Source organism: Pavona decussata, unplaced genomic scaffold (assembly GCF_977016875.1).
Source record: "Pavona decussata unplaced genomic scaffold, jaPavDecu1.1 SCAFFOLD_84, whole genome shotgun sequence".
NCBI lineage: Eukaryota > Metazoa > Cnidaria > Anthozoa > Scleractinia > Agariciidae > Pavona > Pavona decussata.
In genome coordinates, this window is record NW_028145502.1 from 463397 (window position 1) to 490748 (window position 27352).

Here is a 27352-nt window from a genome sequence, read left to right on the forward strand (position 1 = left end):
CCAATACAAGCAACGCTACCGGCATCCCCTCCCCACCACACTGGAACTGAGTTCCCTAACGTCTCCAACAATTTTCTCTGATTTCTATTCAATCAATTTCTAAGTTTAATCATTTATAGTTTAACTATATATACGCAGTTTTATTGAAACCGAAGAGAGCTTTGAAAGGAACTACTAGATGAAATATTGAATTCCCGCCATCAGCCCCATCCCACCCCCGGCAAGGAGAAATTTTATCTCAAACCGAACGTTTCTTGAAACTTGGCAGAAGGCCACAGGGCTTGAAGGCAGTTGGGGTGAAATTTTGAGTTCCTTCCAAAAGGGCAGGGAAACTGTTTATAGAGGAACACGTAACTTGTGCTCGAACTAGAAAGCTTGCAATCATGATATGGCCGCAAATCCTGGTTTCAGTGACTGGCAGTCTACCCCAGCTAAAAAAATCACCTGAGATTTGTCGACAACTCGACAGGTCTTTTGGCCGGTCATGGTCTGATCTAGACTACAAAGGGAGTTGTTGGCTAAGGTAAGAGAAATTTGTTTATTATTGTACATATACATTGCGCAGCTGCCCGCAAGGAGGTTTTGCTTCTTTACGAAATTGTTAATCATTGCTTGAAGCTAAGCACAGTTCGGAAAATTCTTGGTGATCATTTGTACTATGACAAATATACAGTAAATCACATCAAAGCAACCGACGAAGAGCTCCTTTGAGAAAGGTTCAAAGCTCATAATCCTCAAATCATCTTGCTTCATTGCGCTAAAAAATTTCGAAGGTTTTCAGGAGATTAAAGATAGGTAAATGTGTTGAAGTAGTAATTGCAGAAGATGAAACATAAACACATGGCATAATTCTCTCATATATACTCCCTCTTGGATGCTCGGAAATTTTGAGTATTTTGGAAATTCAGCGATTTATTTCCAAACCATTCGGTCATGATTGTAAATTTTAAGGAGTTTAGATTTTAGCCTCATTAGAACCTCGGACTTTAGTATATAGCATATATGAATAATTAACAAGCTAATGTTGTGGTAGAACTAATTTATAGGCAGAATTTTACTAAGTATTTGGTCTCTGTTTTATGCCAGTATTTCGTGGGTGTATTTATAAAATCAACCATTTGGGGCATTCGATTAAATAACAGGTTTAGGTTACTGGATAGCCTGACATTGAAAGAAAAATATACCAGTATTCAAATGATGTAGAAAAAACATAACTGAGGTAACAAAAGGAATGATAATGATGATGATAATGACTGGAATGAAAATGTCATAAAACATAATTATGAAAGACAAGTTGGGAGATCCCTCTTAATGTAAATTTCATTTATAAAAAGAGAACTTTGTGTCACAAAAATATTAGACTGCAAACAGCCTTCCTCTTCTTTCTAATAGTCAAAAGCTTAAGGCAAGTGTAAATGTAAAAGTTGCCTGTCGCACATAATTTGACACCCGTCACACCTACTCATCGACAAAGTAGGTTCACATCGTCATTAGAATCCAGTCCACTGCTCAATAGACTTTCAAACTTAAATACGGCATTGTGACCACAATACTTTGCTAAGTTATTAACCATATGTATTTGTATAACGTAACAAAATTAGCAAAATTCTTGCTGCACAATAATAAACAGCAGATTCAAGCTCAAAAAATAGCTAATTTGTGACTAACTGCCCCATCCAAGAAAACGGGATAATTGGACTGCCTGTTAAATACGTTTGTTATGCATATAGGCACATTTTTGCTCTAACTAGTTGCATTTTTCTGTTATCCTGTGAATATTGATAAAGATTATTGGACTGCTCAATGTAGGTAGTCCAAAAAATTAATATAAACCCAAAGTTTAGAAAGTAAAATCTTTCAAATGAAAAGTTTCCTGTTCCAGAAGTTTCTTATACACACACTGTTGGGGTGCTTGCCAGTAAAATGATCCGTCTAGTCACAAGAATTCAAAGAATTTATTATTTTAAACTTTAAGGTTGTCTGCCGTGGTGGAAAGGTCTTCACTTTGATAATGGTCTGAAAACAATTCTAATGAAAAGATGACTGAAGAAAGTATTTGCAGAGTTTTAAAGGTTTTTCCTCACTTTATTAATTTTCATCAAGTGCAACAAGTTTGTGTATGTGGACAAGTTGGTTGTCATATGATACGGGGAAGTAAACGCCTTGCCAGTAACACAACACAGTCATGCCAATATGCAAAAAGACATGCTGCTAAGACCTCAACAATAATAAATTATTATGTATATGTCATATCTAGGTATTGATAACTTGTAACTGTGAATATGAACTAAGCTCAATCCACAAAATTGGAATTGACTCTACAAGCAGTAGGATTATCACTAGCAGGTTAGACGGATCCGTATTTAGCTGTGAATATTCAGCTGATCGTATAAGGAAGTGCTTATTATAACTTTATGAAGTAAACATTGTCAGCTATTGATTCAAAGCAGGTTCATCACTCTGACTTCTCCCAGTGGTGATTTTTAAAAGACAAGCTCAGTACTCCATGAAAACAGTTGTCATGTAATACAGGTGTAATGTAAACTATGTACATGCATGAGTCACAAGTGTGGAAAAAATAATAAAGCCAGGATCCTGCACGTGACTCTTACTAATCAGAGAGACACAATCAGGGTCAACGCAATTTGTTAAACAGGCTTCTATGGCTATGATCATTTTCGTCCAGGTATGCTATCCAATTCTGTTTGGGGATGCATTGGACATTGCTGGGGAGCATCAGTAATGAGCAGGGTGATGAATTGTCTTTCGACAAATAGGTCTTCTATAATTTTGGTCAACTTCATGGGCCTTGCAGTCTTGATTTTCTGTGATAAGCCATCACAGGTTTTCAATTTCTTTAGCAAGGCTAAGAAATCCTCAGCATCATATGTAATTGCTGGTCTTACCATTTTGCAGCAGGAGACACCCCTAATAATGCTTCCCAATGTAGCATTGCTGTCAGTTAAGTAATCAGGCAATTGGGTTGGAGGTTTCAATTTTACTAATTTTCTTTGTTAGTTTCTTAAATGCTTCATTTGTCAAATTAGTAGCACATTTTACACTGTTTATTTCAAGGGCCATGGACAATTTTACTCCCATTCAGGTCTGAGGGATCAAGGAGAACTTATAATGACATTTAGTGATTCCGTATGCAATACATTTATGCGTGCACATGAATGTTAGAAGTCCATGTGAAATAATGATGGCCCCTGTAAACATGTGCATGTTTGAGACTGGCAACCGGAAGGTCTGTTTGTTTGCATTGGTTATTACTATTGCAGCTGATCCAAAGCAGGGGTAACAATGCTAAGCAATAATTTTGATCGAACAAATCTTATTGAATTGCAAAGGGTGACATGAAACACTAGTGTACAGCAAGCAGATTAAATTTCCTGATGCATGAATTTTGTTATTGTAAAAAACAAAGAGGCTGATTAATAGCGATAAATTGTCATCTTCCACATGATTATAGTCATCTCTACTTACTTGTAGTTTGCATCAGTGAGGTAAACTGGTTGTGCAGATTGTTTGTTGCAAGATGTAACTGGTGGATTCAATTCAGGAAGCAGCTTCCTCAGAGGTCCACTGCAAATTATACCTGCCACAAGTTGTTGTATTTCTTGACTGTGGAAATCCAGATTAAGGCATTTTGATTTTGTTACTCCTGTTGATGTTGTTACTCACTGTTCGCAAAGAGTAGGGGACGTAGTTCCCGGTGTTGTGGTCTGGTCTTTGTGTGTGTATACTCTCATGGTTGAGTGGGTAAATGCTCAGAGATATTAGCTGTATTAAGCTACTCTGTAAATCCGAGGGTAAATAAAGATATGATGATGATGATGATGATGATGATGGTGGTGGCTTCGTAAGTGGATAGCATTCTATGGGGCCTTAGCAGTGTAACCCATTCTAAAGCAGACAGTGGGAACAGCCTATAAACATGGGTCTCAAGTGGAGGTTTGAGTGCAGGCCAATATTACCCTTGTTGTGCACCTTTATTCTTTGCTGCATAGATCATCCTATTCTGATGTAGACTACATTCACAGGGAATCATACTTGGATTGCTTTCCTTGTGTGACCTATGTGTTGTTACAATATTGGAGATCCTGCAAATGCCTTTGTGTTAATAGACAATGACATAAAGGCTCCATACTTCCTTGACATACAACTCCTTGTAATCTGGGCAAGTTATTGGAAATATGTCTTGTGAAGTCCCACTAGATTGTGAAATTATGTGGAAGGACTCGGTCTACAAGTGTCAGGTCATTAGATCTTTTTATACCTGTAACTGTCTTGCAGATGTTGAACTGAGGGTTAGTTTTGTGAGTTGATGTCTCAGCTGCTGTTGTCTCTGAAATAAAAAAATAACTTTGCTCTGCTCAACCTTCATGTATCTATCTTTCCTGTCCACTTAACTGATTAGAGAAATTTATCAAAATGCTTGGGGTGCATGGACTAGAGTCCCAGTTAAGGGGAGTGAGTTGATGCCATTTGAGTGAAACTTGTGAAAAGAAATTGATGAAAGGACTCAGTTGAGATGTGAAAATTAGTTTCTTTCAGTTTGGTCATAGCATGAACCAAGTTTGAGTCACAAGTCAAGTTCAAGCTAAGCTCAAACATACCTTTTTTGCCACCTCCAGTTTTTGAGTGCTTTGTTCTGCTGCACAGTTTGCAGCTTTTCAGAAGATATTGTGGCCTGGCTATTGTTTTTCATACAGACACTCCTGAGAGATGTCAATAGCACTACTGCAAATGTCTTAAAACAATTTCCAGGAAAGTACGATATAACAGTACACATAGTTTAGGCTAAGATTTATAACTTGTTGTACGACACAGTTCCAACTGCATTGGATACCCTGTGACCATCGATGCCTGGGCACATGTTGTGAAATATGAATTCCTGATTATTTCAGTACTACCCTGGCATTATATATTGAAGAAATTTGGCCACTTATGCATCCGTCATGTCTAACTAAACATAGAATCCATCTAAAATGTTAATGCATGGCGAGGAGTAGCCAATGTGCCACACTCTGCTCCCTTATTTGCTAAATTGGGTATCTTAGACATATTCCAAGTTAATTCATTTCGAATAGCCAAATTTATATTTGATTACCTTCAATGTTTCTGAATTTGTTTTTAACAAGTAGCCAAGTGCATAATTATGGCACCAGAACAGCCAACCGCTATTGATTGCATTCTTGTCACACAAATCTTAAGCAATTTACAATCCTTTACCAAGGTCCCAAAATCTGGAACTCTCTCCCAATATCAATTACTTCTTCATCTACTTTTTTCACCTTTAAGGACTTACGCAGCACCATATTTTTTATTTATTAATGACTGCCAAGGTGGCCTCTCTTATAAGCTTGGTGGTTTCTTGAGGTATTCTAGCCATTACCTTGACTTGTAATTTAAATGTTTTCTTCTCTTACTAAGGCATACAATTGATGATGATGATGACGATGATGAGGATACATAGTTGTTGAATTGGATATCTGACAGTAGTATTGATCACCATATACATTACATGGGCTTAAAGTCAAATGGAACTACTAAGCTTTATTCAAACCTGGAAAAATGTGATAAAGAATATAACAAGCTCAGCTTGACTTAGCTTGACTCGACCTTGACTCATGCCATTTTATTGCCTTATAATGCATTTGTTGCAGTTTGTTATGGTAGCACAAATTTTGTGAGGGAGGTTTGCACCTTCAACATACAGCTGAGCAGGAACTAAGTAAGCCATTCTAGTCTCTATACACAATACAACACTCTCAGAGCAAATGGATCAAACATTCCCTAAGGGATACAGTCCTGAGATTATTGTGTTTTTCATTGACTATGCAAAATTTTCAGGTGATTGAAGGTCGTGGTAGAAAAGGATTGTTAGTGAGATGGCATTCCAGTTAGATGGGCCTTTTGAAAATTTCTGATACCATCTTAATGCAAACTCAAGGTTGCCACTTGTCAGGATAAAAAAGATTCCCTGACTTTTTACTGACTACAAACCAATAATTATTTTTGCTGAGCATCTAAGACAAATCCTTTGGTAATAAAGTCAGCAAAGAAGCTGTGCACAAAAATTAATTCTTTTAAAATATTTTTGAAATGACATTACGTTTATTAATATTAAGGAAACTCTTTCGCCAACCTTAAGACAAAATAAAAATAAATTTCCCTGACTTTTCAGTAACTTGATGGGATAATAAAAATTTTCCTGACTTGATGCAAAAATCTCTGACTTTTCCCTTAAATAAATGTTTGGAATTTCAGCCAACTTTGACCCTTTATAACTCTGCTTAGATTTCCTGAAAGTTATGTTAAAAATATATGTTTGTTACCTCATTCATCCCATTGAAAATAAGACCATTAGATGCTCGTAAGCTACCAGTAGAAATCTTCTCATGTCACTTGTAATTTCGTGGCAGTTTACGTATTTAGATTAGAAGGGTTTGTGTGAAGTGATAATGACAGCCATTGTAGCCTGAATCTCTTCTAGATATTTGACAAAAATAATTTAAGGACAAATACCTTCTGAAAGACATACTTGCTGTCACAATCAGACACATTTAAGTGGAGTCACAGCAGTTCTTGGTTGGACAAATTCCCATGCATTTACTGTAATTTAAGCAGGTTTTGCCCCCAACCAAGATGGCACCAGACACTGTGAAAAGGTGTAATATTGTATATATTGCCCTACATTTGCATGGACTGCAGTTTTTTGTTTTTTTTTTTTTGCACATCTCTTTGTTAAATGTTAATCCATATTGTTGTGTAGCTAGAAAAGTACATTTTTAAGGTAAATTTTATATATATATAAAAAAAAAACAACAACAAGGCCATCATTATAGCAACCTTTACCAATTCCGCCTTCAGGAGAAGAAAGTAATAAAAAAAGGATCAGTTTGGCACACAAATTCCTTAAAACAAAGAATGTGGTTAATTGTGCACAGAACAGGCATTTCAATTATGATCATGATGTAAGTCCTGTCATTATTTGGCCTAGGCATACAATTGTAATCAAGTTGGGGTCCTCATACTAAGACAAATGTTGAATGGATAAAATTCATAAAATTGATGTGATGGCCCCTGAGGCAAAAAAGAAATATGTTTCAATTTATTGTTTATTCATGACCTGTGAAACTCAAATGGCCAATTTGTGTCCAAGGTATTTTGATCAAGGTAATAGCCAAATGCAATAAATTATTATCCGTTCTTTTGTAATGTTGGAATGTGATGAAGTCCTGGTGTAATCATTGGGAGTGAAACCAGATCAGTTGTCTTAGACCAATCTTTTGTATAGTGTGTTTAAATGAAAATCAAATATGAAGAATTTTACGATCTTACGAAAGCTTTTTTATCCTTCAAAGGGCTAAAATTTTATTTTAAGAAATGCAGAAAATGCTTGAAAGATTTTTTTTTGCAGAACTTTAAGCATATTTATACCATTAATTTTTAGGATGTTTGCAGTTAACCTTAGTTCCTCTCCTTTGAAATGATTTTTTTTTGGGAGGGGGGGGGGGGGAGGAGAAGAGGCAGCAAGGTCACTACCCCTCCCCCCCATTTCCAAGAGAGCATGCTGAGCATGTTTATTAATGTAGAACTTTTACAATTGAGTTGGATGAAATTACACAAAATTGCATCAAAGAATAAATTTAAAACAAATATGATAAGTTTGGGTAAAATTGTATTGATGCCAGATTCTTCAAGAACCTATTTATGTTGTAGTTTTCTTCAGATTCAGATCAGATGAGTCACAAGTGATTCAAAAGAGTTCAGAGAACTTACTGCAACTATTGATTTTCCTTGCAAAATCTGTTCTTCAAGTACACCTTCATGTACACCAATGTCAGAAAGTTTGTCAAATTGTTTCTTTTCACGTACTAAAAAGATTCTTTGACATACATATCAACAAAAATGAAAACTAGTGACAGCAGTTGGGCAATTAGTTATGAGAATTTCAGGTATTTTATGTTTGGCACTGAATGTAAGATAATTTTAGTTGCAGTACTAGATATTTGTTATGAAAATATTGGCAAAGGTATTTGTTTGTCAGATCCGAGGCAGTTTAAGACCAGTTATATCATTAGCCAACAAGCAATCAGCAATAGCCTCTACACTATACTGAATTAAATTGCATTTTATTCAAAACGAAGAACATAGGAAAAACAGGAGCCTTTCCCCTTGAGTTTTTGTTTTGTCTTCCTTTTCAACTAACAACTTTACTCTGAAAATGGCAGTCATCACATTTATTGATCTTTTTTAACACAAGCTTAACCAGAGGGGGTAAATCTATTGAGCAGTGCTCTCCAATTGTACTGTTTATTATGATAATAATAATAATAATAACAATAACGATCATTCTAAAAACTTATATTGCACAATTGTTACATGGCAAATGATCAAATATTGTGCATGACATGAATGTCATATAACTGATTTAAAGGAAGAAACTGAGTTGCATCCGAGGTTCAAGTAAAATGAAAATATACTAATTTGTCATGGTGCAGAGAAAAACAAGTTAAACTAATTTTTAAAATTGTTGATTGGAATAAACCATAAATTGAAAATAGAGTTTCTTAAATAACAGTCAGCAGTCTTCGTATTTCTTTGCTAAGGAGGGTGGAGTCTGTAAATTCAAATTCTACTTGTGACCATTCAAGAGTAATATGCAGCAGTATGAAGTACTTAATATACACTGAGTGTTGGTTATTTTGAATCTTACGTTTGTAGAGTTTAGGGGGTAAAGGCAAGGTCTCTTACAGCTGTTTTAATGAAATAAGTTTAGAAATAGTAGTAACTTTGTAGCATTTTCTCAGCTGAGGCATTTTATATTTGCTAGCATGCACCTGTTTATTAGCCTCTCTGAACAAATTCTTTCACCTTGCCACTGGCAAAGGCATATACATACCCATATCCAAATGGTGATATCTTGACTAACATGCATGTTAGAAAAAAGATGCGTCAAGTTCCAAAACCAAGACCAGAGAAAGCAGTCTTTTATGAGGTAGGTGCCAGACACAAAACCACTGTCACAACTTGTGTTCAAAACAGCCTAAAATTAAACCAGCCAAGTGTTAAGGTAATGTAATGTGGTGCTTGTAAACTTACGAGTCTGTGAATGAAATCCTAAAGTAGCCGGGATAATCAAATAAAGTCTGTTCAGCAGAGTGTTCTTTTCCCTGATGCTGTTGGGTTTTCTGTATTATAATTTTTTCTGTGTTCAAAGTTGTTCAAACTCCTGCCCAAGTCCTATATGTAAAGTTGGAATTTGTTTCTACATTTTTACTTTACTTAGCGGCTTTGCATGTATTTTGTCCTTGTGGTTATTATACACCCATAATTGTTCTCCTATTCTTTCTTTCTTTTTTTTTTTCTGTGTAAGAATGAACAATATCATTTCCAGTGTTGTTATAACCCAGTTTGTGGTAAACCTCGGAAATGCTCATCTTCATAAAACAAAAAGGAAATGGTTTTCTTATTATGTTCCCCTTTTTATTGTACCAGGGTACACACCCACATCCTGTTGAATAAATCTATTGTGTTGTGGTTAGTTTCAAAAGATGGGTTTGTGTTTTTTTGTAGAGGAAGCGTTTGAGGTTAAGAAACTAGTGTTCTATTTTACTGGATCATTTACAGTAAACGAATTATTTTGCATAAGAATCAGTTAGATCCTTACATCTGTAAAACGAACGTGCATGTGTAAAGCCTGACGTATAATCACTCAGAAGAGTTTTAGGGGCACTTTCATTGTTACAGTGGTAATCCAAGATTTGTGGTTAACGAAAAAAGTGAGATAATGTGATGCTGTAACGTTTTAATAGGCTCAGTTGCGCCTTATTTGGTCAAAGCTGAGATAAATGCTTGCCTTTGTAATTCATCCGACCAATGTGTAATTACCACTTCCTGTTTTTCAATGTTCTTACATGGCAGCTCGTGTGTAATCCAGTTACGGTATTAGTTGAGTTGAGCACATGTTTACTTCGCCTTATAAGGGGTTTCCGCTTCATCGTGCGCCAAATTTGGTTAATGTGCTGATCCTGGTTAAATCAAACGTGATGATAACATACATAAGTTTGAATTGGTGAATGAAATCTTTTAACTGTGACCATTCAGACGAAACTTATTGTTTTTGCGCTTTTTTGAAAACGGAAATGTGAGATATTTTTGTTAACTTTAGGTACTTCTTGATGAGTAAGGGTCAAGACCCCGCCCATACCATCACGAGACTTGCGCTAGCGACTTCCTGTGCTCGAGTCTAGAGAAAGCGATACGTGACAACTCGTTCGATCTACGCATAAGGGTATTAAGGCAATTAACATTAAGCCGCCTTTCAGGTTTGTCATTGTTTTGCAAGCTGGAGTTAGCCAAGTATGCAAAATCAATTATCACTGAAGTGAACTCGTGGATTTTTCGGGAGAATTAAGTGCGTCATCTTCGATGACGATCAAGGAAGGCAGCATAGTGTGTGCTTTTCGCCGTTTGCTACAGAAGTTCTAGTGAACTTCAAAGAGTTGATTACGTTAATTAAATATTGATTGATGTTTCTGTCACCCACTGAAAAGAAATGTCATGCGCCGGTTTAAAAGATCAGGATCGTGGCCCGTGGGTTTCGAATCTTATCGCAAACAATTGTTTAAGACTGTATTTTTCATCAAGCAGGAAATGTCCCTGTTGACATGGTTAGATTAGATGCTTTAAAAAAAATTACAAGTGTTTTTAAAAAAGGGCACGGTTGAAAATTCTTCGTAAACAACGATCCCGCACTTGTACAAGTTGTCTATTGATACGTCATTTCCTATTGGCATTAGCTAATTTTTGTAAAGTCCTCGTAAAACTCTCTCCGACTCCGCAAAATCTTGCGAGTCTGGTTTTGTTTTTGATCGTAAACACTTGGTAGATTGATCGCGTTTTTATGGGTATTGAATTCGTGACGCACGGCCCTCGAAAGAAGCTAAGAAATATTAAAGTTTTAACCCTAGGATCACTCTGATAAGTGATGGGGAATTTATACGTCCTGAATGCAACCACAATACGACTTACTACGACCAAACGGCGCCTCATACGTACATCTGTCCATCAAAAAAGTTGCAGAAAGTTTGAACAGGTCTTGTCTTGGGAAGTTGTGGTCAGAACAAATTCCACGCGAGCTTAACATAAAATTGTTTTGCGGCGCGCGCTAGATTTAACCTAGAAGGCTTTCTATTTCGTGTTGCTGGTAACTCTCTCCAGCAAAATGATACTCCCATGAATGATTTCAGTAAAGCTGACACAGTGAAAGCGAGGCTGAAGCACCTATAAGAAAGCATACTTTCAGTTTCGGTCAAACTGGAAAATTTTGTGATTACTTCAGTTTGTAATTAAATTGTGGACTAGTCTTGTACAGATGTAGGCGTAGGAATGATACGATTTGCGGAAAAGCTTTTTGTAGTTTTGACGTTTCGATTAAGATACAAATCCTTTGCGTAAGAGTTAAACCGATTGAAGTTTGAATTCTCCGCAAAGAAGCGCCGCGAAACCTCAGTTCTTCAATGGTTAGCACTTGACAGCTTTTGTTGTCTTTTGTCATTGGCCTTGTCGCTGATTGGCTAGACGCTACGTGATAGACAACGGTTTGTGTTTTTGACACGCATGACACGAAGTAAACAGTATGCGTAGATTGGAGAAAAAATTCTATCATGTCTTCAGATGGGCCTCAGTGAGCGGGGTAAAGCAGTGGGCACGATGGTTAGCGGCGAGAGTACCTCTCTTGTGGACTTCGTTAAAATGACTAACCCGGGCTTGTTTGATTTCCAGGACGAAATACATTCGTTCATCGAAGCATTGCTACCTCATGTGAAGGCCTTTGCCTATACGTGGTTTAATTTGCAAGCGAGAAAGCGAAAGCATTACAAGAAGCATGAAGTTCGAATGACTCCAGATGAGGAGCGCAGATGCAAGGAGGAACTGGATGCTGAAGCTCCTGAAGTCAAGCAGAAGTGGGCTTCAAGGCTGCTGGCTAAGCTGCGAAAAGACATTCGCCAAGAATGCAGAGAAGACTTCGTGATGTCCGTCGTTGGAAACAAACTCGGCTCGTCTTGTCGTTGCGTCATTTCCAACCCCGATCAGAAGGGGAAAATGAGGCGAATAGATTGCCTCCGCCAAGCCGACAAAGTATGGAGACTAGATTTAGTGATGGTGATACTGTTCCGAGGCATTCCTCTGGAAAGCACGGACGGTGAACGTCTAGGCAAGTCTCATCACTGCCAGAGTCAAACTCTATGCGTTCTGCCCAACCACATCACAGTTACTGTAAGGGAGCTGGATCTATTCCTTGCTAACTTCATGTGCAACAGAGGTGAGTATCTTTCAGCTGAAAAGTTTATTGCTTTCAAGTGTACAGCACATTTGACCAGGTGCTCAAATGCCAACACAGTAGCGGTATGAAGCTGAATTTCGCCATACTCGGCTACAATCTCCTATCAACAAGTTGGAGGTGCTATGTTTCTCTTTAATAATTAAAACAACAAAACTGTTTAAGTTCCTTGGGTGTGTAATTTAATCATTTCATTGCTATAAAGAAATTGAATTTCTCATGTAACTACAGTTTATTTTCCTGTATTCCACCATCCCCAATTTATTTTTTTCGTTTTATTTTCAGAGCACAAACAGGATTCCAGCAGTCCCGTACGAAGCTCCAGCGATCCAGAATCTCATCAAAGTAAGCATTAATTTTTAATATCTTCTTTGTAAGACCTGTTCGTAAATGTATTCACAGTAAAAAATACAGATATTGCATGTACGAAGTGAGTTTTCCACGATTACTGCGAGTAAGAGAGCGTATTTTCAAGCGCAAATGCTGTGTTGTTGTTTTGTTGTGACACGTGCGTGCATTTTAACAATCCAAATTAAGTCGCTCATAAGGCTTTTGTTTTCGTTCTCATTGCGTTATCCGACAGTATAACCACGTTTCATTGTTTTGGAAATGAAAACTAAGCACCGTATTTGCGTTCGCTTAGCTCATCCTAAAATAAAATTAGCCCCTGCGGGCTCCACGTGCAGGGCTTTGGGAAATCGATGCTATTTTGCACGCATAGGTATTTTAGCCCCTATAACAGATGAAAGACTTCCTCTAAGCGAACGAATAAATTCCAGTGCGTGTTTTAAGCAAGTAATGCTTGATTACATACAGCAATTTCGGTTTAGTAAACATTTCAGACTTTGTTCTTTGGTTTACACGAATCGTGCTTATGTGTCAGAGAGCAGATCAGTTTCACATTTCCCTTTGAGTTTTTCGCGGGTGAGATCTGGAACTCAAGTTTCAGCGACGTGCATGTTGTGTCATTTATATATTTGACTTTTTGTTTGTGAAGTAACGTGCTAAGCAGACAATAGGCTTTCACCCGTTTATACTTCTTTTGCACGGCTGGAATTCTTTTCCTCTTTGCAACTTTCGCCTTTTGTGTAATGTTAAGAGAATAAAACGGCGGGAATTGCGTCGTTTCGTTGTTTTGGATAAGTCCACTTGACAGCTCTAACGTGTTTATGCATATTAATATTACTTTCGCTTCAGGTCGTATGTATTCATGCAGTTATCATAGCAAGCCACTTGTGTCATTTCAAGCCATTATTGTTAGTATATCTAAACGGGAAGTTTATTATTCCTTTTTTTCCTCGTCTTAATAATCCCTCGTAGAAACGCACGTTAATTGATTATTTTGGGCACTTGACAAGCTAGATCTAGATCATTCGTCATCTTTGTTTTGCACGGTGTATTTGTGAAAAATAACCATCACGGCGCACATTCACCGGATGCGCGTGTTATCTAACGAAATGTTCAATCTAATAATTGTGTTTTTCAAGTTGAACGGTTCATGACATTAGCTGCTTTTGTGTGGGTGTAAAGGGGAAATCAGCTTCTTCAGGTCGTGCCTCCCTTTGATTACGTAAAAACATAAGTGTACAATATAGCAAGTTGTGTACAGTTTACAGACAGTTGAGGCTGCACAGTACATAGCACATTGAGTGTGACAGTGTATTTTCTTATTATATCCACATGGTTTTTGGTCATGAATTAAATTGATGTAAGAGGCCTGTTTTTGTGGTTTTGTTTAACGTGACCGAGTTACTTGATCCATGTATAGTGGATGCTTTGAACTGAAATTCAACCCTCTAGGTCGTGACATTGTTTTCGTGTAGTGGGCGACACATATTTCTTAAAAATTCTTACATGTTCCTCCAAATTCTCGTTTGCTTATTATTTTTAATAAGTCATTTCTGCATTGTTTCTATGTTCAAGAGATTAGACAAGGAATAACGTAAGTTGTAAAATCCATTATGATTGACGGAAAATCTAATAATTGATGTAATTGTTGACAACCATTGTTCTGTTGATCATTTGACAACTTATTGTCTTGTAAGATGTCATACGTTTGTGGTGTACAATGGGATGATACTTTTAAACAATAGATGACGCTCCTGTGGTAAGCCAAGGTCAGCTGCTAAATATTTTCTATGTTTTCATTATAACTTTTATATAATGTTACTTCAGCAAATGTGATTTAATTACAAACTCTCAGCATGATCTTGTGAAAATTAATCTAGTCTTCCCTGCTGATCTCATGTCTTACTGAGTACATTTTGCAAAACAAGGTGGAAGAGAAGTTTAGAATTAATGGCTTTTAGAAGAATTAAAGAGTTAATCTTACCTCAGCATGTGTTTTTCCTTAAGGACATTAGTGTTTGAGTATGTGGGCATGCCAAGGCCAAAACATAGACATACCAGATAAACAAAAAGTTAAAAATCTTTCTTATGACAAGTCTGATCAGATTCGATTCTTTTTGATTTTCAGAAGTTAAAATAACTACTTACTGAAGCATATTGTCTTGTAGAACAAAACAAGCCCACACCTGTCATATTCAAATGTTTGCTTTAGGAAACAATACTTTTCCCTTAACTGCTTTAAATCAACAATGCTCTAATCTCTGTTTGGGAGTCTTGCAAGAGAGGTTATTTTTTAAAGATACTGAATCTGAAGTTTGGAAAGAAAAACACTAAACATCAACAAAATGTAATGTCCGAACAGGTCAGACTTTTGACCATCTAAGACAGGTAGTTCATTTAGGCTATGCTCAAAAATAAGTTTACTCAGCTGGGAAAATTGTGTTTACAGGGTTGATATTTTACCACATGTATGTATAGGTAGTTCTTACATCCCGCAATGCATTTTCCGCAATTTGTTGTTTGATAAGGCACAGTCACCAAGCTCTTTCTCTTTATGAGTTATGACCAAATGTGAAGCAACATTTGTGTGAAGGTAAAAAATCAACCTTGTGCTGCCGGAGGTTCAAAAATTCCAAATTAGAGAAAATATCCAAAATTTTACTTTGCAGAAATCTTAAAAAAAATAATTGTAAATAAAATAGTACAGTAAAGACCATCACATGTAAGTACCGCTTTGCTTGAATGGTTGCACTTTAGAATTTAATCTGCAGACTCAAAACTTTTAAGCATGATAAACAATACCACTGCAAACTGCTCAGTAGCTTTCATTATTTTGAATGCTCACACTTTAGGATTTCATCCATAGACTCAAAAGTTAGAACAATCTTCCACAGCAAAACACCACTAAAAGCAGTGAAAAGTGAAAGGATAAAAGATTCTCAGGATCATATCACTTCCAAAGTATTTTGCAACCTTTCAGTAACTCAAACCAGAACAAATAGGCAGAACTTGAGATGTTCTGTCACAAGCTAAAGTGTGTTGATATAAAATGCATTATCTCATTGTTTTGTTCAATTGATTTACCATAACAAAAGGTCTTTATTTCAACCTTTGATTGCTTTGTCTTAATTTGGTGTTTGTGATGTGTTGTGCCTTGTAATCTCAATATCCCCCAGCAGTCCGAAACTAGAAAGAAATGCATTGAGTAGAATACTGAAAAACAAACAGCACTTCTCAAAATCTTACTTAGCACCTTTGATTTGAATTATTGCACGTAATAATTCTATTTTCATGTAAGAGCTAGATTAACATGGACAAAGTTGGATTCTGAAACAGAAATAACAAGTTTGGAGTATATCACTTGCCATTACAATTACAACAGTTTCTTAGAAAACACCACAAGAGGCAGTGTTAATTTTTCAGTTGTACCTAAAATAATGTTAACTTTTCTGTTTTTAAGTATCAAAGTTATTGAATTTTGCCAAAATGCACCCTAACAACTTTTTTTGTCAACATATACTGTATCATGTCTCATATTTCCTCACTTGGGGGAGGAGAAACTAAACTAATAGTAATAAGTGTTCTTTAAACATGTTTCAAACTGTAGTTATCTGCTTTTAAATTATTAACATGTTTTTTTCTTTAAGGTAAATGTTGTTTGAAACAAGCAACCATAATTACTGACAGTGTCTGTTTGCAAAACAAAACAGTTCTTCTTTTATTGTGGAAATGTGATAAGAGAAATGATAGTTTATTTGCATAACAATATCCTAGTGGTTTCAGTGTTGCTACCAAATTTCCTTCATCATTGTATACTCTTGAGAGTTTGCATGAAAATTATAATTAACAATTGCAAATATGTTCCTTGCATGGTAATAACCTAAATTATATAATTTGGATTATGTGGAAGGAAGGAAGTTATCCAATATGTAGCCTACTTATGCTGTTTGTAACCTTGTTATTGTGAAAATAATCGCAAGTTAATTACAGCAATTACCAAGCATAGGACTTGTTCAACAAAGGAACAGGTATAAGAATATTCTAGAATTGAAGTTTACCTCTCTGCCTCTTTTGTTTTTGCACTTAAATGGAATTCTTTGGGGGGGGGAGCACTTGAAATACTTTGTAAAGTGTAACATTTGGGGAAAATGCTACAGATTAACACTGTTGGAAATTTCTGAATGCTTCGTCTTTAAAGCATAAAATTGTGACAACTTGAAAATTTCTGAAGGTTGAAATTGGTTATTGAGAATATATACAAGAAGCACCAGTAGTTTAGGATTTAAAACTTTTATGACATAATATGCACACCATACAATACAGCTGGTGGTTAACTTATCAGGAAGTGGAATTAAGCTGACTGTGGTATTGTCGCGGGGATAAAAGGAAGGGAAAGAGAGAGAGTTGTGTGTAGCATTCCAAAGTGATAAGTTATGGTTTCTTTGTAGCTAAGTAATAAAATGTTAACAATGTTAAAACAACTTTTAATAAGTAGATCTAAGTGTGTCTAACTGTTGTTAATACTACAGTACAAGGAGTAGAATAGAGTACTGTGGTTGGATTTGAACTGAACTGTACTTAGCTGGTGAAATAGATTGTGGGCAACATATACTGTACATCATGAGACAAGATATTCTATTAGTAGACTCGAGTATCCCAAATCTTTCATCTTGTTCTATACATTTGAATGTAAAAGTTACATGCTTTTTGAATTAAAATAATCCAAAGAATCCTGTTTGTCACATTCCAGAGTGATCAATATCAGAACTTCCTCGTATGCTTCAAAAAATAGTTTATTGCCATGCTCAGTTTGTTACAAGTAAACTTGAACAATAAATTCATACTTGAATTTACTTAAGTTGCTATATTTCTTGTAACAACTGATCATGCAGTACTGGTTGATGCAAAGTGAAAGGTATGAGATCAAAGTCCAGTGTAGAAATTCTATTTTGGGAAAGTTCACATGACCAACACTTCTGACTGTGCAAACAACAGTCTGAGTGTCTAGTTTCACTAAACAATCAAAATTGATACATTGTATGCGCTGTAGTGAGCTCTCACATGATGCTGTTAAAAGAAACATAATTTGGCCACATTATTTCTCGGTAAATTTGATTTCTTAACTTGTGTAGTTATTGGCGTTACTTTGCCAAAAGCACTGGTAAAAATGTCTGAAATTTTAACATGTTTGTGAAGTTTATCAACCACATGTCAAACTTTGAAACCTAAATTGTTGGCAAGAATTAGAATTTTGTTTAAGAAGGGTGTGAAATGAGATTAAAATTTTAAAGATTTTTTACAGTAAGCTTAAAAGAAAACAACTGTTTTGTTATAAAGTTAAATGTCTAAGCAGGCTTTTATCCTGAAATAAACAAAAAGTAGAAATGGTGGTGTTGGCGGTAGCTTTGAGATTTTAGAAGGTCAGGTGTATTTTCATTAAAGGTGTGAGTCCATCAGATTCCTTGACTATTTCCTGGCTAAACCCATGCTTGTTGGTGTAAATGTGACATTTTGAAGTGTCAAAAGCAATGGAAAGCAAGCATTGAAAGCCTACAAACAGCTTATTCAGTGGTCATGCGTGTTTTAGTTGTCAAAAGTTGCATTGTGGAATTATTTATTTATAACAGCCAGAAAGTTCTTGCATTTGAATTTTCATTCCTGAGGAATTCCAGTTTTAGTCTATATCAATGCAAATAGATAATTTAAGTCACCCTTTTGGGGCATTTTTTTTTGTAATAGCAGTAAATGAAGTAGAATCTTCCATAAAGAACTCCAGGTACCAGATCAACAGACTTGATGATGTAAGATACAAACACCTACTTACGTTTGTTTGCCAAGAAAGGAAAGTTAATTTATTTCCCTTTTTTATGTTAGACCAAGCAAGGCAAGTTTTTTGTTTTTCCAAAAAAGAAAGAGAGAGTAATACACCAGTTAACCTTGGTAATTGGCAAATTCTTAGTTTTCTCAGTGTAAGTTGGAAGGTTTTACCCTAAGCAAACATAAGAAGTGGAAACTGTAAACATTCTTAATGTACTTGAAGATTTGACAGTTAGAAACCAACACCAGTTCTTTTGACATAAAATGTCACATTGACTCTCTTGTTATTTAAAAATAATTCATTAATTTTTAAAGGAATTCAAAGATGCTAAACAATAATATAATGGATAAGCAAGGTTTATATTTTCTTGATATAAACTAAGCTCTTTTTTCCTTCTTGTATTTACAGTTATTTTATTTGGTACTCTTTAATATGATAGCCAAGTAAAACTTTAAACATGAACAATCTAGTCATGTTATAGCTTCATTAAAGTTTCAGAAAAAAAAAAATCATTTATAAGGAAAACTGCCCTTAAGTTAAGGTTGATACTGTTATACTTTTCAACTCTCCTGGTTTTGACTGTCAGACTCGGGAATTTAACTAACTTTTTTTTAGCAGTATTGTGATATGTTGTTAGGAAATGTGGCATCTCACTCTAATGTTCATGTAATATGCCTAAAATATTCAGTTTGGAAATTTCTGGAAGTTTTTATTTTTGTTTTCATCTTTAGTTAAGACGTTTGTGTGTTGATGCACTTGGAGAAAATATATTTGATTCCCACTACTATACTTTCAACACCCATGGTCTCCAAGAGAGGCCAGTTTTGCTTCAATAAACACCAATTTGCAGTAATGTACTAGTGGTTATCTTAAACCTTCAGCTGTCTTGAATGATTTTTTTTTTCCTTTGAGTGTTTGGAATAAAAAGGGGGGGAATGTATTTATTTATAATATTGCAGTAACATTCACGTTACTTCTTTTTAGTTGCCACAGAGCAGAATTTGGTTTCTTCTGGTGTGTTCACAGTAGCAGAACTCTACAATTATGCTAGAAGTAAGTGCTTTGAAATGAAGTACGTTTAAGACACCAAGAAAAGTGGTGAATACATGTAGATCAAAATTTGCTGGTTGTTACCAAACAGCGATAGTAGCAACTCCCAAAAGTAATAATCCCAAAAGTAAAAGTATGCAAAAAAACTGATGATATCATGTTTTAACTTGACATTGCTACAAAACAGTGTTTCATTAATATGCAATCACAAAATGGTTTTAGGCCAAGCTTTTGTCACTTTGTAGTGATAACATGAAACCAGCAGATTTCAAGGCAATGCCCTGTAGTTGTGCAGGCCAAAAGATGTGTTGAGCTGAGAAGGTGAAAGGTTGACTGCATGAACATCAAAGAATTAAAGTTTCCGGTTATGAGGGTTGTATTGTTTGTCACTTTTTTTGTGACCGTTTTGTGTCTTATTGCTTTGAAAAACTTAAAATGTTGGTGAAAGTGTAGTTAAAAGAGCACAAATAATAAGAAATGTTAATTTGGAATGTAATAATTTTAAAAGAACATGCTGATGTTTAAATTTAAATAAGTGTTGTTAAGTGATATCGAAGAAGATAACTTAGTGTGTTCTCTGATGTGACATCTTACAATCTTGATAGCTAAAAAGTTAAGGGTGGCATAAATGGTATCATCATACCTTAAAATAGTACAGCAGCTGAGATAAACATATCTGTCCCTAGTTGTTAATTTGTATGTAACTTCTGCCTGAGTTGCACTTAGCGGAGCTTTTTTAAATGAATTCATCCTATGTTAATGTTCATAAGCTGAAATCATGAAAATAAAATTATGGCTAACCTGAACGTCCTGCTATTTCGGACAGAATTTTAGTTTCCATTCTATATTCGAGTATAGTCTGTCTGCCTTGAGCACCCCTTTTTCTAACACTTGTTTTGGATCTGTAGGAGTAGTTTCATTAAGAGGCAGAATAAAGATAAATATAACTTACATTTTCCTCTTTTTCTCTAGCACCCATTAAGTGTGTTAGTTCATCACATGGTCTGATCTTATCTGATCTGGAGAATCCATCATATGGTGATGCAGGTCTTGAGCAGCGCTTCCCAAATGCTTTAAGCATACACCCACGCCCAGATTCCTATGACCTGAGATACAGAAAGAGGAGTCGGACAATCAGTTCTGTTTCATCAGTAGATGAAGATTGTGATGAAGATGACAGGGATAGCACAGGGCTCTATGTACAGTCACCAGCAAGTTTCTCATCCCAAGGATCAAATTGGCAAAATGACGTGGATTCTGGTTAGTGATACCAAAATTTTTTAAAAAGTATGCTGTAATATTTAGAGGAAAACTAAATTCCCCAGTGGTGGCTCGAAAGTAGTTGTTGGTTATCGATCTTATAATCAAACAATAAGTTGAAATGTTGGTTTTTGTAGAGAGGAAAACTGCTGGACACAGAAAAAAAAAACACTCTTGGAGCAAGGCAGGAACCAACTACAATCGTAACAAGCAATTCTGTGTTAAATCCTTGCACTCCTTACTGAGGCTTTTGCCTGAGAGAAGTGCCTTTTGAGAGGCAGTAAGTCCATGTTCTTTCACTGAAATCAATATTACTTCTTTTTTGTTTATTTATTGTTTCCAGGTTCCAGTGTTATTCACTCTCCTATGGTCCCTTTTCCTGCCAAGATAAAACCTGAACAGAACTGCTCGGGATACAGTGCAATGGAAAACCACAACTCTGTGATTACCTGCCACAATGGGAATGCACCCCAGTCACCTACAGTTACTTCATACAGTGGTCAAACTCAACAGTTACACAACAGGCCGATGAGAGATTGTAACATGAATGAAACATCATTTATCATGCAGTTAGCTTCAACACCTAAGGGCCATGGGCCAGCAAGTTGTGGGTTTGGCATGAACCTTCAGCAGCAGGGTTTTACATTTCGTCTTCCCATGCCAAATACTCATTTACCCTCTGTAGGTTAGTTGCTCTTTATGTGTGTTATGTTTATCTGGTTAGTTTTATTTGACCAGTACAGTACAGTACATGAAGAATATTCCCTTTAATTTCAAAGGTTCTGCTCCTTGCCGTACTGGCCCCACTCCGAGTGATTACATTCAGCTCCTTGAGCGACCCCGGTCAAGTTCAGCACCAAATAACAGGCACTTTGCTCCGGGGACTTCAGCAGTAATACCTCCCCCATTGACAAGATCACAAAGTGGAAACAGTATCATACAGAGCTCTGGGGGAAGCAGCATGAGTACAGATCCACGAAATTCCCCAGGACACCAACAGCAGCAATCACCAGTCTCTACTAGCCCAAGTAAAACAAATTCTCCATCAGGCATAACACTGAATACAACTGTTCAGATTATCCATGTAAGTGTAATGTAGGAAAAGATAGGAGTTTTGTTTTATGAATGTCACGAACAATGCCAATGCCAGAGATAGTTGTAGATGTTTTATTGTGCTGTGCAAAGTAGTTCTAACTTTCAGGTCTGTAATTAAACCATAAATTAGTGTGGCCATTCAGTAAAATTTAATTAGCAGTATGTTTCCAATCCTGTGGTGCTGTTAAGTTCACTATGCCGATGAAAATAAAAGCGTGACCATTGAAAGGAGGGCTATCCAGCAGTAATTTCTCTGGTACCATTCTCCCTCTTTGTTATCTCATCTTTAAAAACTGGCCCAAGACATTTTTGATTTTGCCAGCACCATTTAAACTTTAACTTTTGATCTTGTCTTTTCCTCTCTTTTCCTACCTCTCCTCTCCCCTCATCTCCCCTCCTTTCCTTTCCTCTTATCTTCTCCCTTCTCTTCCCTTTTCTTAGCTGAGCTTGTCTTACATATTTTATATACTATATTGTTAAGTGCAGTTGAGCCTTGAATAAAGCATGCTATATTAATTTTGTATGATTATCATTTTACTATCCTAGCCTCAAACAAACAATCCCAACTCTGTGTCCTCAACGTATGGCAGTCAAAATCAGCAAGTGTTCAGCTATCCAAACTTACCACCTGGTTGTCTCTCTGCCGTCAGCCCCTCACTACCAGTCGGCTTGTTTACATCACCAGGCAATACAGTAAGGGGCAGCATGCCACCGCGTTGGCCTGCATCAGTTCCAGTGGCACCTGTCTCCAGTGGAGGAAATGAAGAGGAGTCAACAGAGTATAACCAGATGGTGTCAGGATTTGGTGGCATGAACCCTGACGAAGGAATGCTGGAAGGTTGGTGTCAGGTATATTATCAATTATCTTGTTGTTTTTGATCAAGTGTTTGTAGTGTCAACAGCATCATGCAAGATGATAAAAAGATATATGCTAGAACTTTGTTATATACATGTATAGGCGTGGGAATTCTGGCTTTCATTATTTTTAGTAGTGCAACACTCTGTAGAACAAACACCCGCTTAAATCCATCTGCTAAATGATGAATTTCTTACAGATGATGAATGTTATTGCAAGACGAGGATAAAAATTGTAAACAAGTTGTTAATTAAATTAGAACAGTTCTTGTCCCAAGAATTTATTTTAAATTACTGCAATTAAGTCAAAGAAATTCATTTTACAGTGAGAAAATTATGCAAAAACATTTTTCATCTTAAATGTATTCGACATTTAGTACATACCTTTAGGGCAGTTCTTATAGCTCACGGCATCACTAAAAGTAATGAAAGCTGGAAACTTGAAATAACGCTCACGTTAATATTTTTGTTGCATGAATAAATCACAAATTCTAAATGTCAAGGTCTTACTCAGAAAAAGAAAATTCTGAGTCCCTAATGGGAATCAAACCAATGCCAATGTAGTGAGCCACATTTTGATTCAGCACTGCAACAGGTAAGCTGGAAGTTTATGGGTTCAATACCTGTTGCGGACTCAGAATTTTCTTTTACCAAAGTAAGACCTTGACATTTAGAATTTTTTTCCCTTTACAGTAGGTCGAAAATCGTAGCTTCATAAATTATTGCTGTATTGAGTTTTCTTTCTGATTTGATTTTTTAGAGAGGAATTTCTTCCCAGTGAATAACACAGCGGAATCAATGGAGAGTATGTCAACTCGGATATCATCCTGAATGATATGGATGCCACAAACAGGGCATTAAAGTGTTGTCTTGGCTAGTAGCTGAGCACGCTGACACAGCCAAGTAGAGGAAAGTACTCACAGTTCAGACAATCCATTAGTGATAAACATGCATTTATGTTATGGTGTAGTCAAAGGCATCACTACATGTAACACCTGTTATGCCATTTTGTGCAATACTGTTTAAAGCCCTTTCACTCCTAAGAGCATCGGGGTTCAAAAGTACAAAGAATTTTGCAACATATTATTTTCTAAAATATGAGGATACTCCAGCTCTGATTTTAATGATCACACTCTTTAAGTTTTCAAAGTTAGAACTATTGTGTATGCCATAACAAGCAGCACCACTGGAACGTACTGCTGCTTCATTTGAATGGTCATACAGCATACTTTAGGATTTCATCCATAGACTTGAGTTAGAACTGCCTTGTACAGCATAATAAACAGCACAATAGGAAATTGCTGCTCAGTGCCTTTCATTTGAATGGTCACACTGGATATAAAACCTTTGGTTTCAGTACTTCATCCACAAAAGTTAACTCCAATATGTTGTCCAGTCCTTGACTCTGGGAATGAGAGGGTTTTACACGTGTTCATGACTAACACCACTAGAAAAGGCTGAGAAAATAGAATGGCTCAGCTCGATACAAAATTTTAGTCCTGGTATATTTTAAGTTATTGTTGTCATGTGTAAAGATACCAGCATAAAATATTAGAAGCATTCATGTACAAAACAAAAGAATTTTTAAAGGCTTTTAAAATAATAATAGTACCATATTTATAAATAATTTTGCATTAGTAGAGTATTTTGGAAGTCATTTTCGAAGTCATTCGCAATAAGTAATTAGAGTATTTCCATGCGTAAACACAATAATTCATAGAATAGTTTAGATCAAATTTTAGATGCAAAATAAAAGCACTGTTACCATTAACGACAGAGTTGCTATATGTGTAAAGCAGTGTTTTCCATTCATTGGGAAGCAAAAGAGAGTGCAAATTGTTAATAATATGAATGCTGTTTGTAAAAATTGTTAATTATTTTCGTGAGGATCAAATGAGTGAATTTATTGAATATCAGGGTTAGATTGTTTGACCTTTAAGAATATAAAAATAGAGCATTGTTTGATGAAATTTAATGTACTCTTAAACTGCACTATGGCTTGTCATCCTTTGTATTTGTTAGTAAGTGATCACTTGTATCACACACAGGTTTTTGTTTAATTTGGCATGGTTGATATTAAGTAAGCACCTTTGGAATAAGAAAAATAGGCCTCTTAAGACACAGGAGTTGGTTGCTTGCAACAGACTAGATACTTAATACATGTAGCACCAAACTAGTCATGTGTGAAAATGCAATGTGATTATTTGTAATGGTACAGTTGGTACATGTATGTCATATAACCTTAAATGATCAATGGAAAGGAACTTTCCAGGTCTGGTGAAAACTTCACTAAAAAATTAGTTCAAACATAGAGTTCTCACTGAACCTTTAAGTACAGCTGTACTGCCGCTTCAATGGTCAGTCAATGAATATTAATGAATGACCTGTTGTTGGAATACTGTTGCAGTATTTACATTATTTTGATAATTTGGTAATACGGTCACACAAAGGTTCTAGTCAGTTACAATAACCTCCACTTGACTTCAATACTATAATATTATTTGATATTTGTTGCCACCTAAAGCTCACAGTGTTTTCACCGTCAGAAGAACTCTTCACTTCGTAAAACTGATAAATGGCTGTGGGTAATAAATAATCTGATCATATTTTTCGCACCAATTGGAAGTTGACCAATGTACATCATAAGACTTTCCTTGCTACAATGACATTCCCTTACTGTAATTCTCAAAACTTCAAAACTGAATCAAAATCATGGCAATGCTAGAGATATTTAGTCAGTAATTTTGATAAAAATGTTACATAGTTATAGTAGAGAAAAGTAATGTATAGAAGATAGAAATTATAGAGACTTATAGACTGAATTGTTTTGTAGTACAACAGGGCCTGTAAATATTTCTTGTTTTCATAGTTGTTAAATTTTGTAGTTTCACAAAAAGTTGTGTAGTTTATAAACAATGAAATGTCAGGATAATGCTGTGCTTCAAAGCTGCTCAGAGTAGCTGATTTTGGGCTTAAAATTAATGTAGAGATTTTATAAATAGGGCTATCTTTTTTAAAAGGGACGCTTTTTTACCAATAGTAGTTTTCCTACAATATGTTTGTATGGTTCAGATATTTAGTAGTCTTCATAAGATAATGATCCTGGTAATATAATTATATGAAACATTTCACATCTTCATATTTTGCAACATTTGTTACTAGATGAGTGACAGGATCACCTTAATACAGAATGTTATCATTAGTTTTGTACCTGATTTTGCACTGAATATTTCTGAAAGCTTTTGTATGCTTTGCTTGTGAATACAGCTCTTATTTTGACCATAGCTGTTTTTATTTATTGGTGTGTTTTAGGAGTAAGGTAAAAAGTATAGCTGGAATGTGAGGCATGATCTGTAAGGAAATTCCAACATATCTGTGTAACACATTCTGAAATCTAGTTATATGCACGTTTGCCAGTTTGTATCCTACAGTACTTCCTCATTGAAGGTTGCGCTCTTTCAGTGAAACAACTAGGTTTTGTCTTCAGACAACACGACTTGGAGTACTTGCCTTAAGGGTTGTGCTTCTAAGCAAGTCCTGGAGGAAGGTCTAAGAGTATTTGTTGCAGTTTTGCCACAACAGAAATCATTTGAGAAAGAAAGAAAGCAAATCTTTCCATGAAGGGATTACTTCCTGACATAGTTTTCTTGTGTTACAACCTCAGCCTTGCAACATGCTTCCCAGGGCACTCAGTCAGCAGAGCGAAATATTATCCCACCGACTGAACACCCCAGGAAGCCTGTTTGCACACCATTACAAATTTTAAGTCATGAACCTTGATACCTCACATGCATTTGTCACAGATTGCAGTGTAGACTCGAATAATTAATAACAGTAAAAAGAATGATTTGAAGAACAGTTTAAGTTCACATTGCATTCTTAACCTAGCCTTGCTAATCCTGGCACAGTGTTTTGGGACATCTCTGTTGTTAACAATTTTTGACTGGGTATGCCATGCAGTAGAAACTGAAAGCCTAAAAACATGCTATGGTCTTAGTCCAGAAAATTGACAATTTTTGTTTACTGATCTTAGTTACTTTGTTGATACCATTATTGGGACAAGTCAACCTCATTTTATCACAGTATTTTCTGCTTGCTTGGCATGTTAAATATCCAACTAACAAACCCCAGAGAATGTTGATGGTAGCATTTTTCAAAATAGAGTAGTAGCTGAATTCTGATTGCAGAGGAACATCTACTGTTGATATTTCTATCGCACTGAAGTCCCCATTTTGAAAAAAGGTTTATGCCACTTCTTTTCTTTGAGCTTTGTTAGCTGGTTTGCTATTCCTAACTGTTGCGGACATTTAAACAGCATGTTTGGCGATGCAGAATATATTATCAGATTTAAGTCTGCAACAACTTTGAATGATAATCTAGAGAGGGATTCACCTTGGAAAACATTTCAAAATTCTAAGGACTGCCATATGTGATCTAATGTACAAGCTATTATGGAAATGAATAAAGCAAACACTCAACCAGCTCCATCTTGCATTTATGTCAGTGTCTCATTGCAAATTCTCAGTAAGACATAAGCTCCATTCTATACACTTTCTCTTTTAAGTGGGCAG

General features: G+C 36.0%; 1 protein-coding gene across 6 annotated transcripts; it reads left to right on the forward strand.

Annotated features, from left to right (window-relative positions):
- Nucleotides 1-279: 279 nt before the first annotated feature.
- LOC146475272 (nuclear factor 1 C-type-like) lies at nt 280-27263 on the forward strand. Of its 6 annotated transcripts, none has more exons than XM_085115639.1 (10): nt 280-523; nt 8953-9007; nt 11797-12337; nt 12641-12700; nt 19506-19574; nt 20544-20831; nt 21175-21516; nt 21611-21915; nt 22473-22775; nt 23542-27263. In XM_085115639.1, the coding sequence occupies exons 1-10, from the start codon at nt 384-386 to the stop codon at nt 23560-23562; spliced, it is 2124 nt and encodes a 707-aa protein (XP_084971765.1). In that variant the 5' UTR covers nt 280-383; the 3' UTR covers nt 23563-27263. The 6 variants fall into 6 exon arrangements, with proteins under 6 accessions (XP_084971765.1, XP_084971766.1, XP_084971764.1 ...); XM_085115638.1 differs by having other exon boundaries at nt 282-523; nt 22473-22764; XM_085115640.1 differs by lacking the exon at nt 19506-19574 and having other exon boundaries at nt 281-523; nt 22473-22764.
- The last annotated feature ends 89 nt before the right edge of the window (nt 27264-27352 follow it).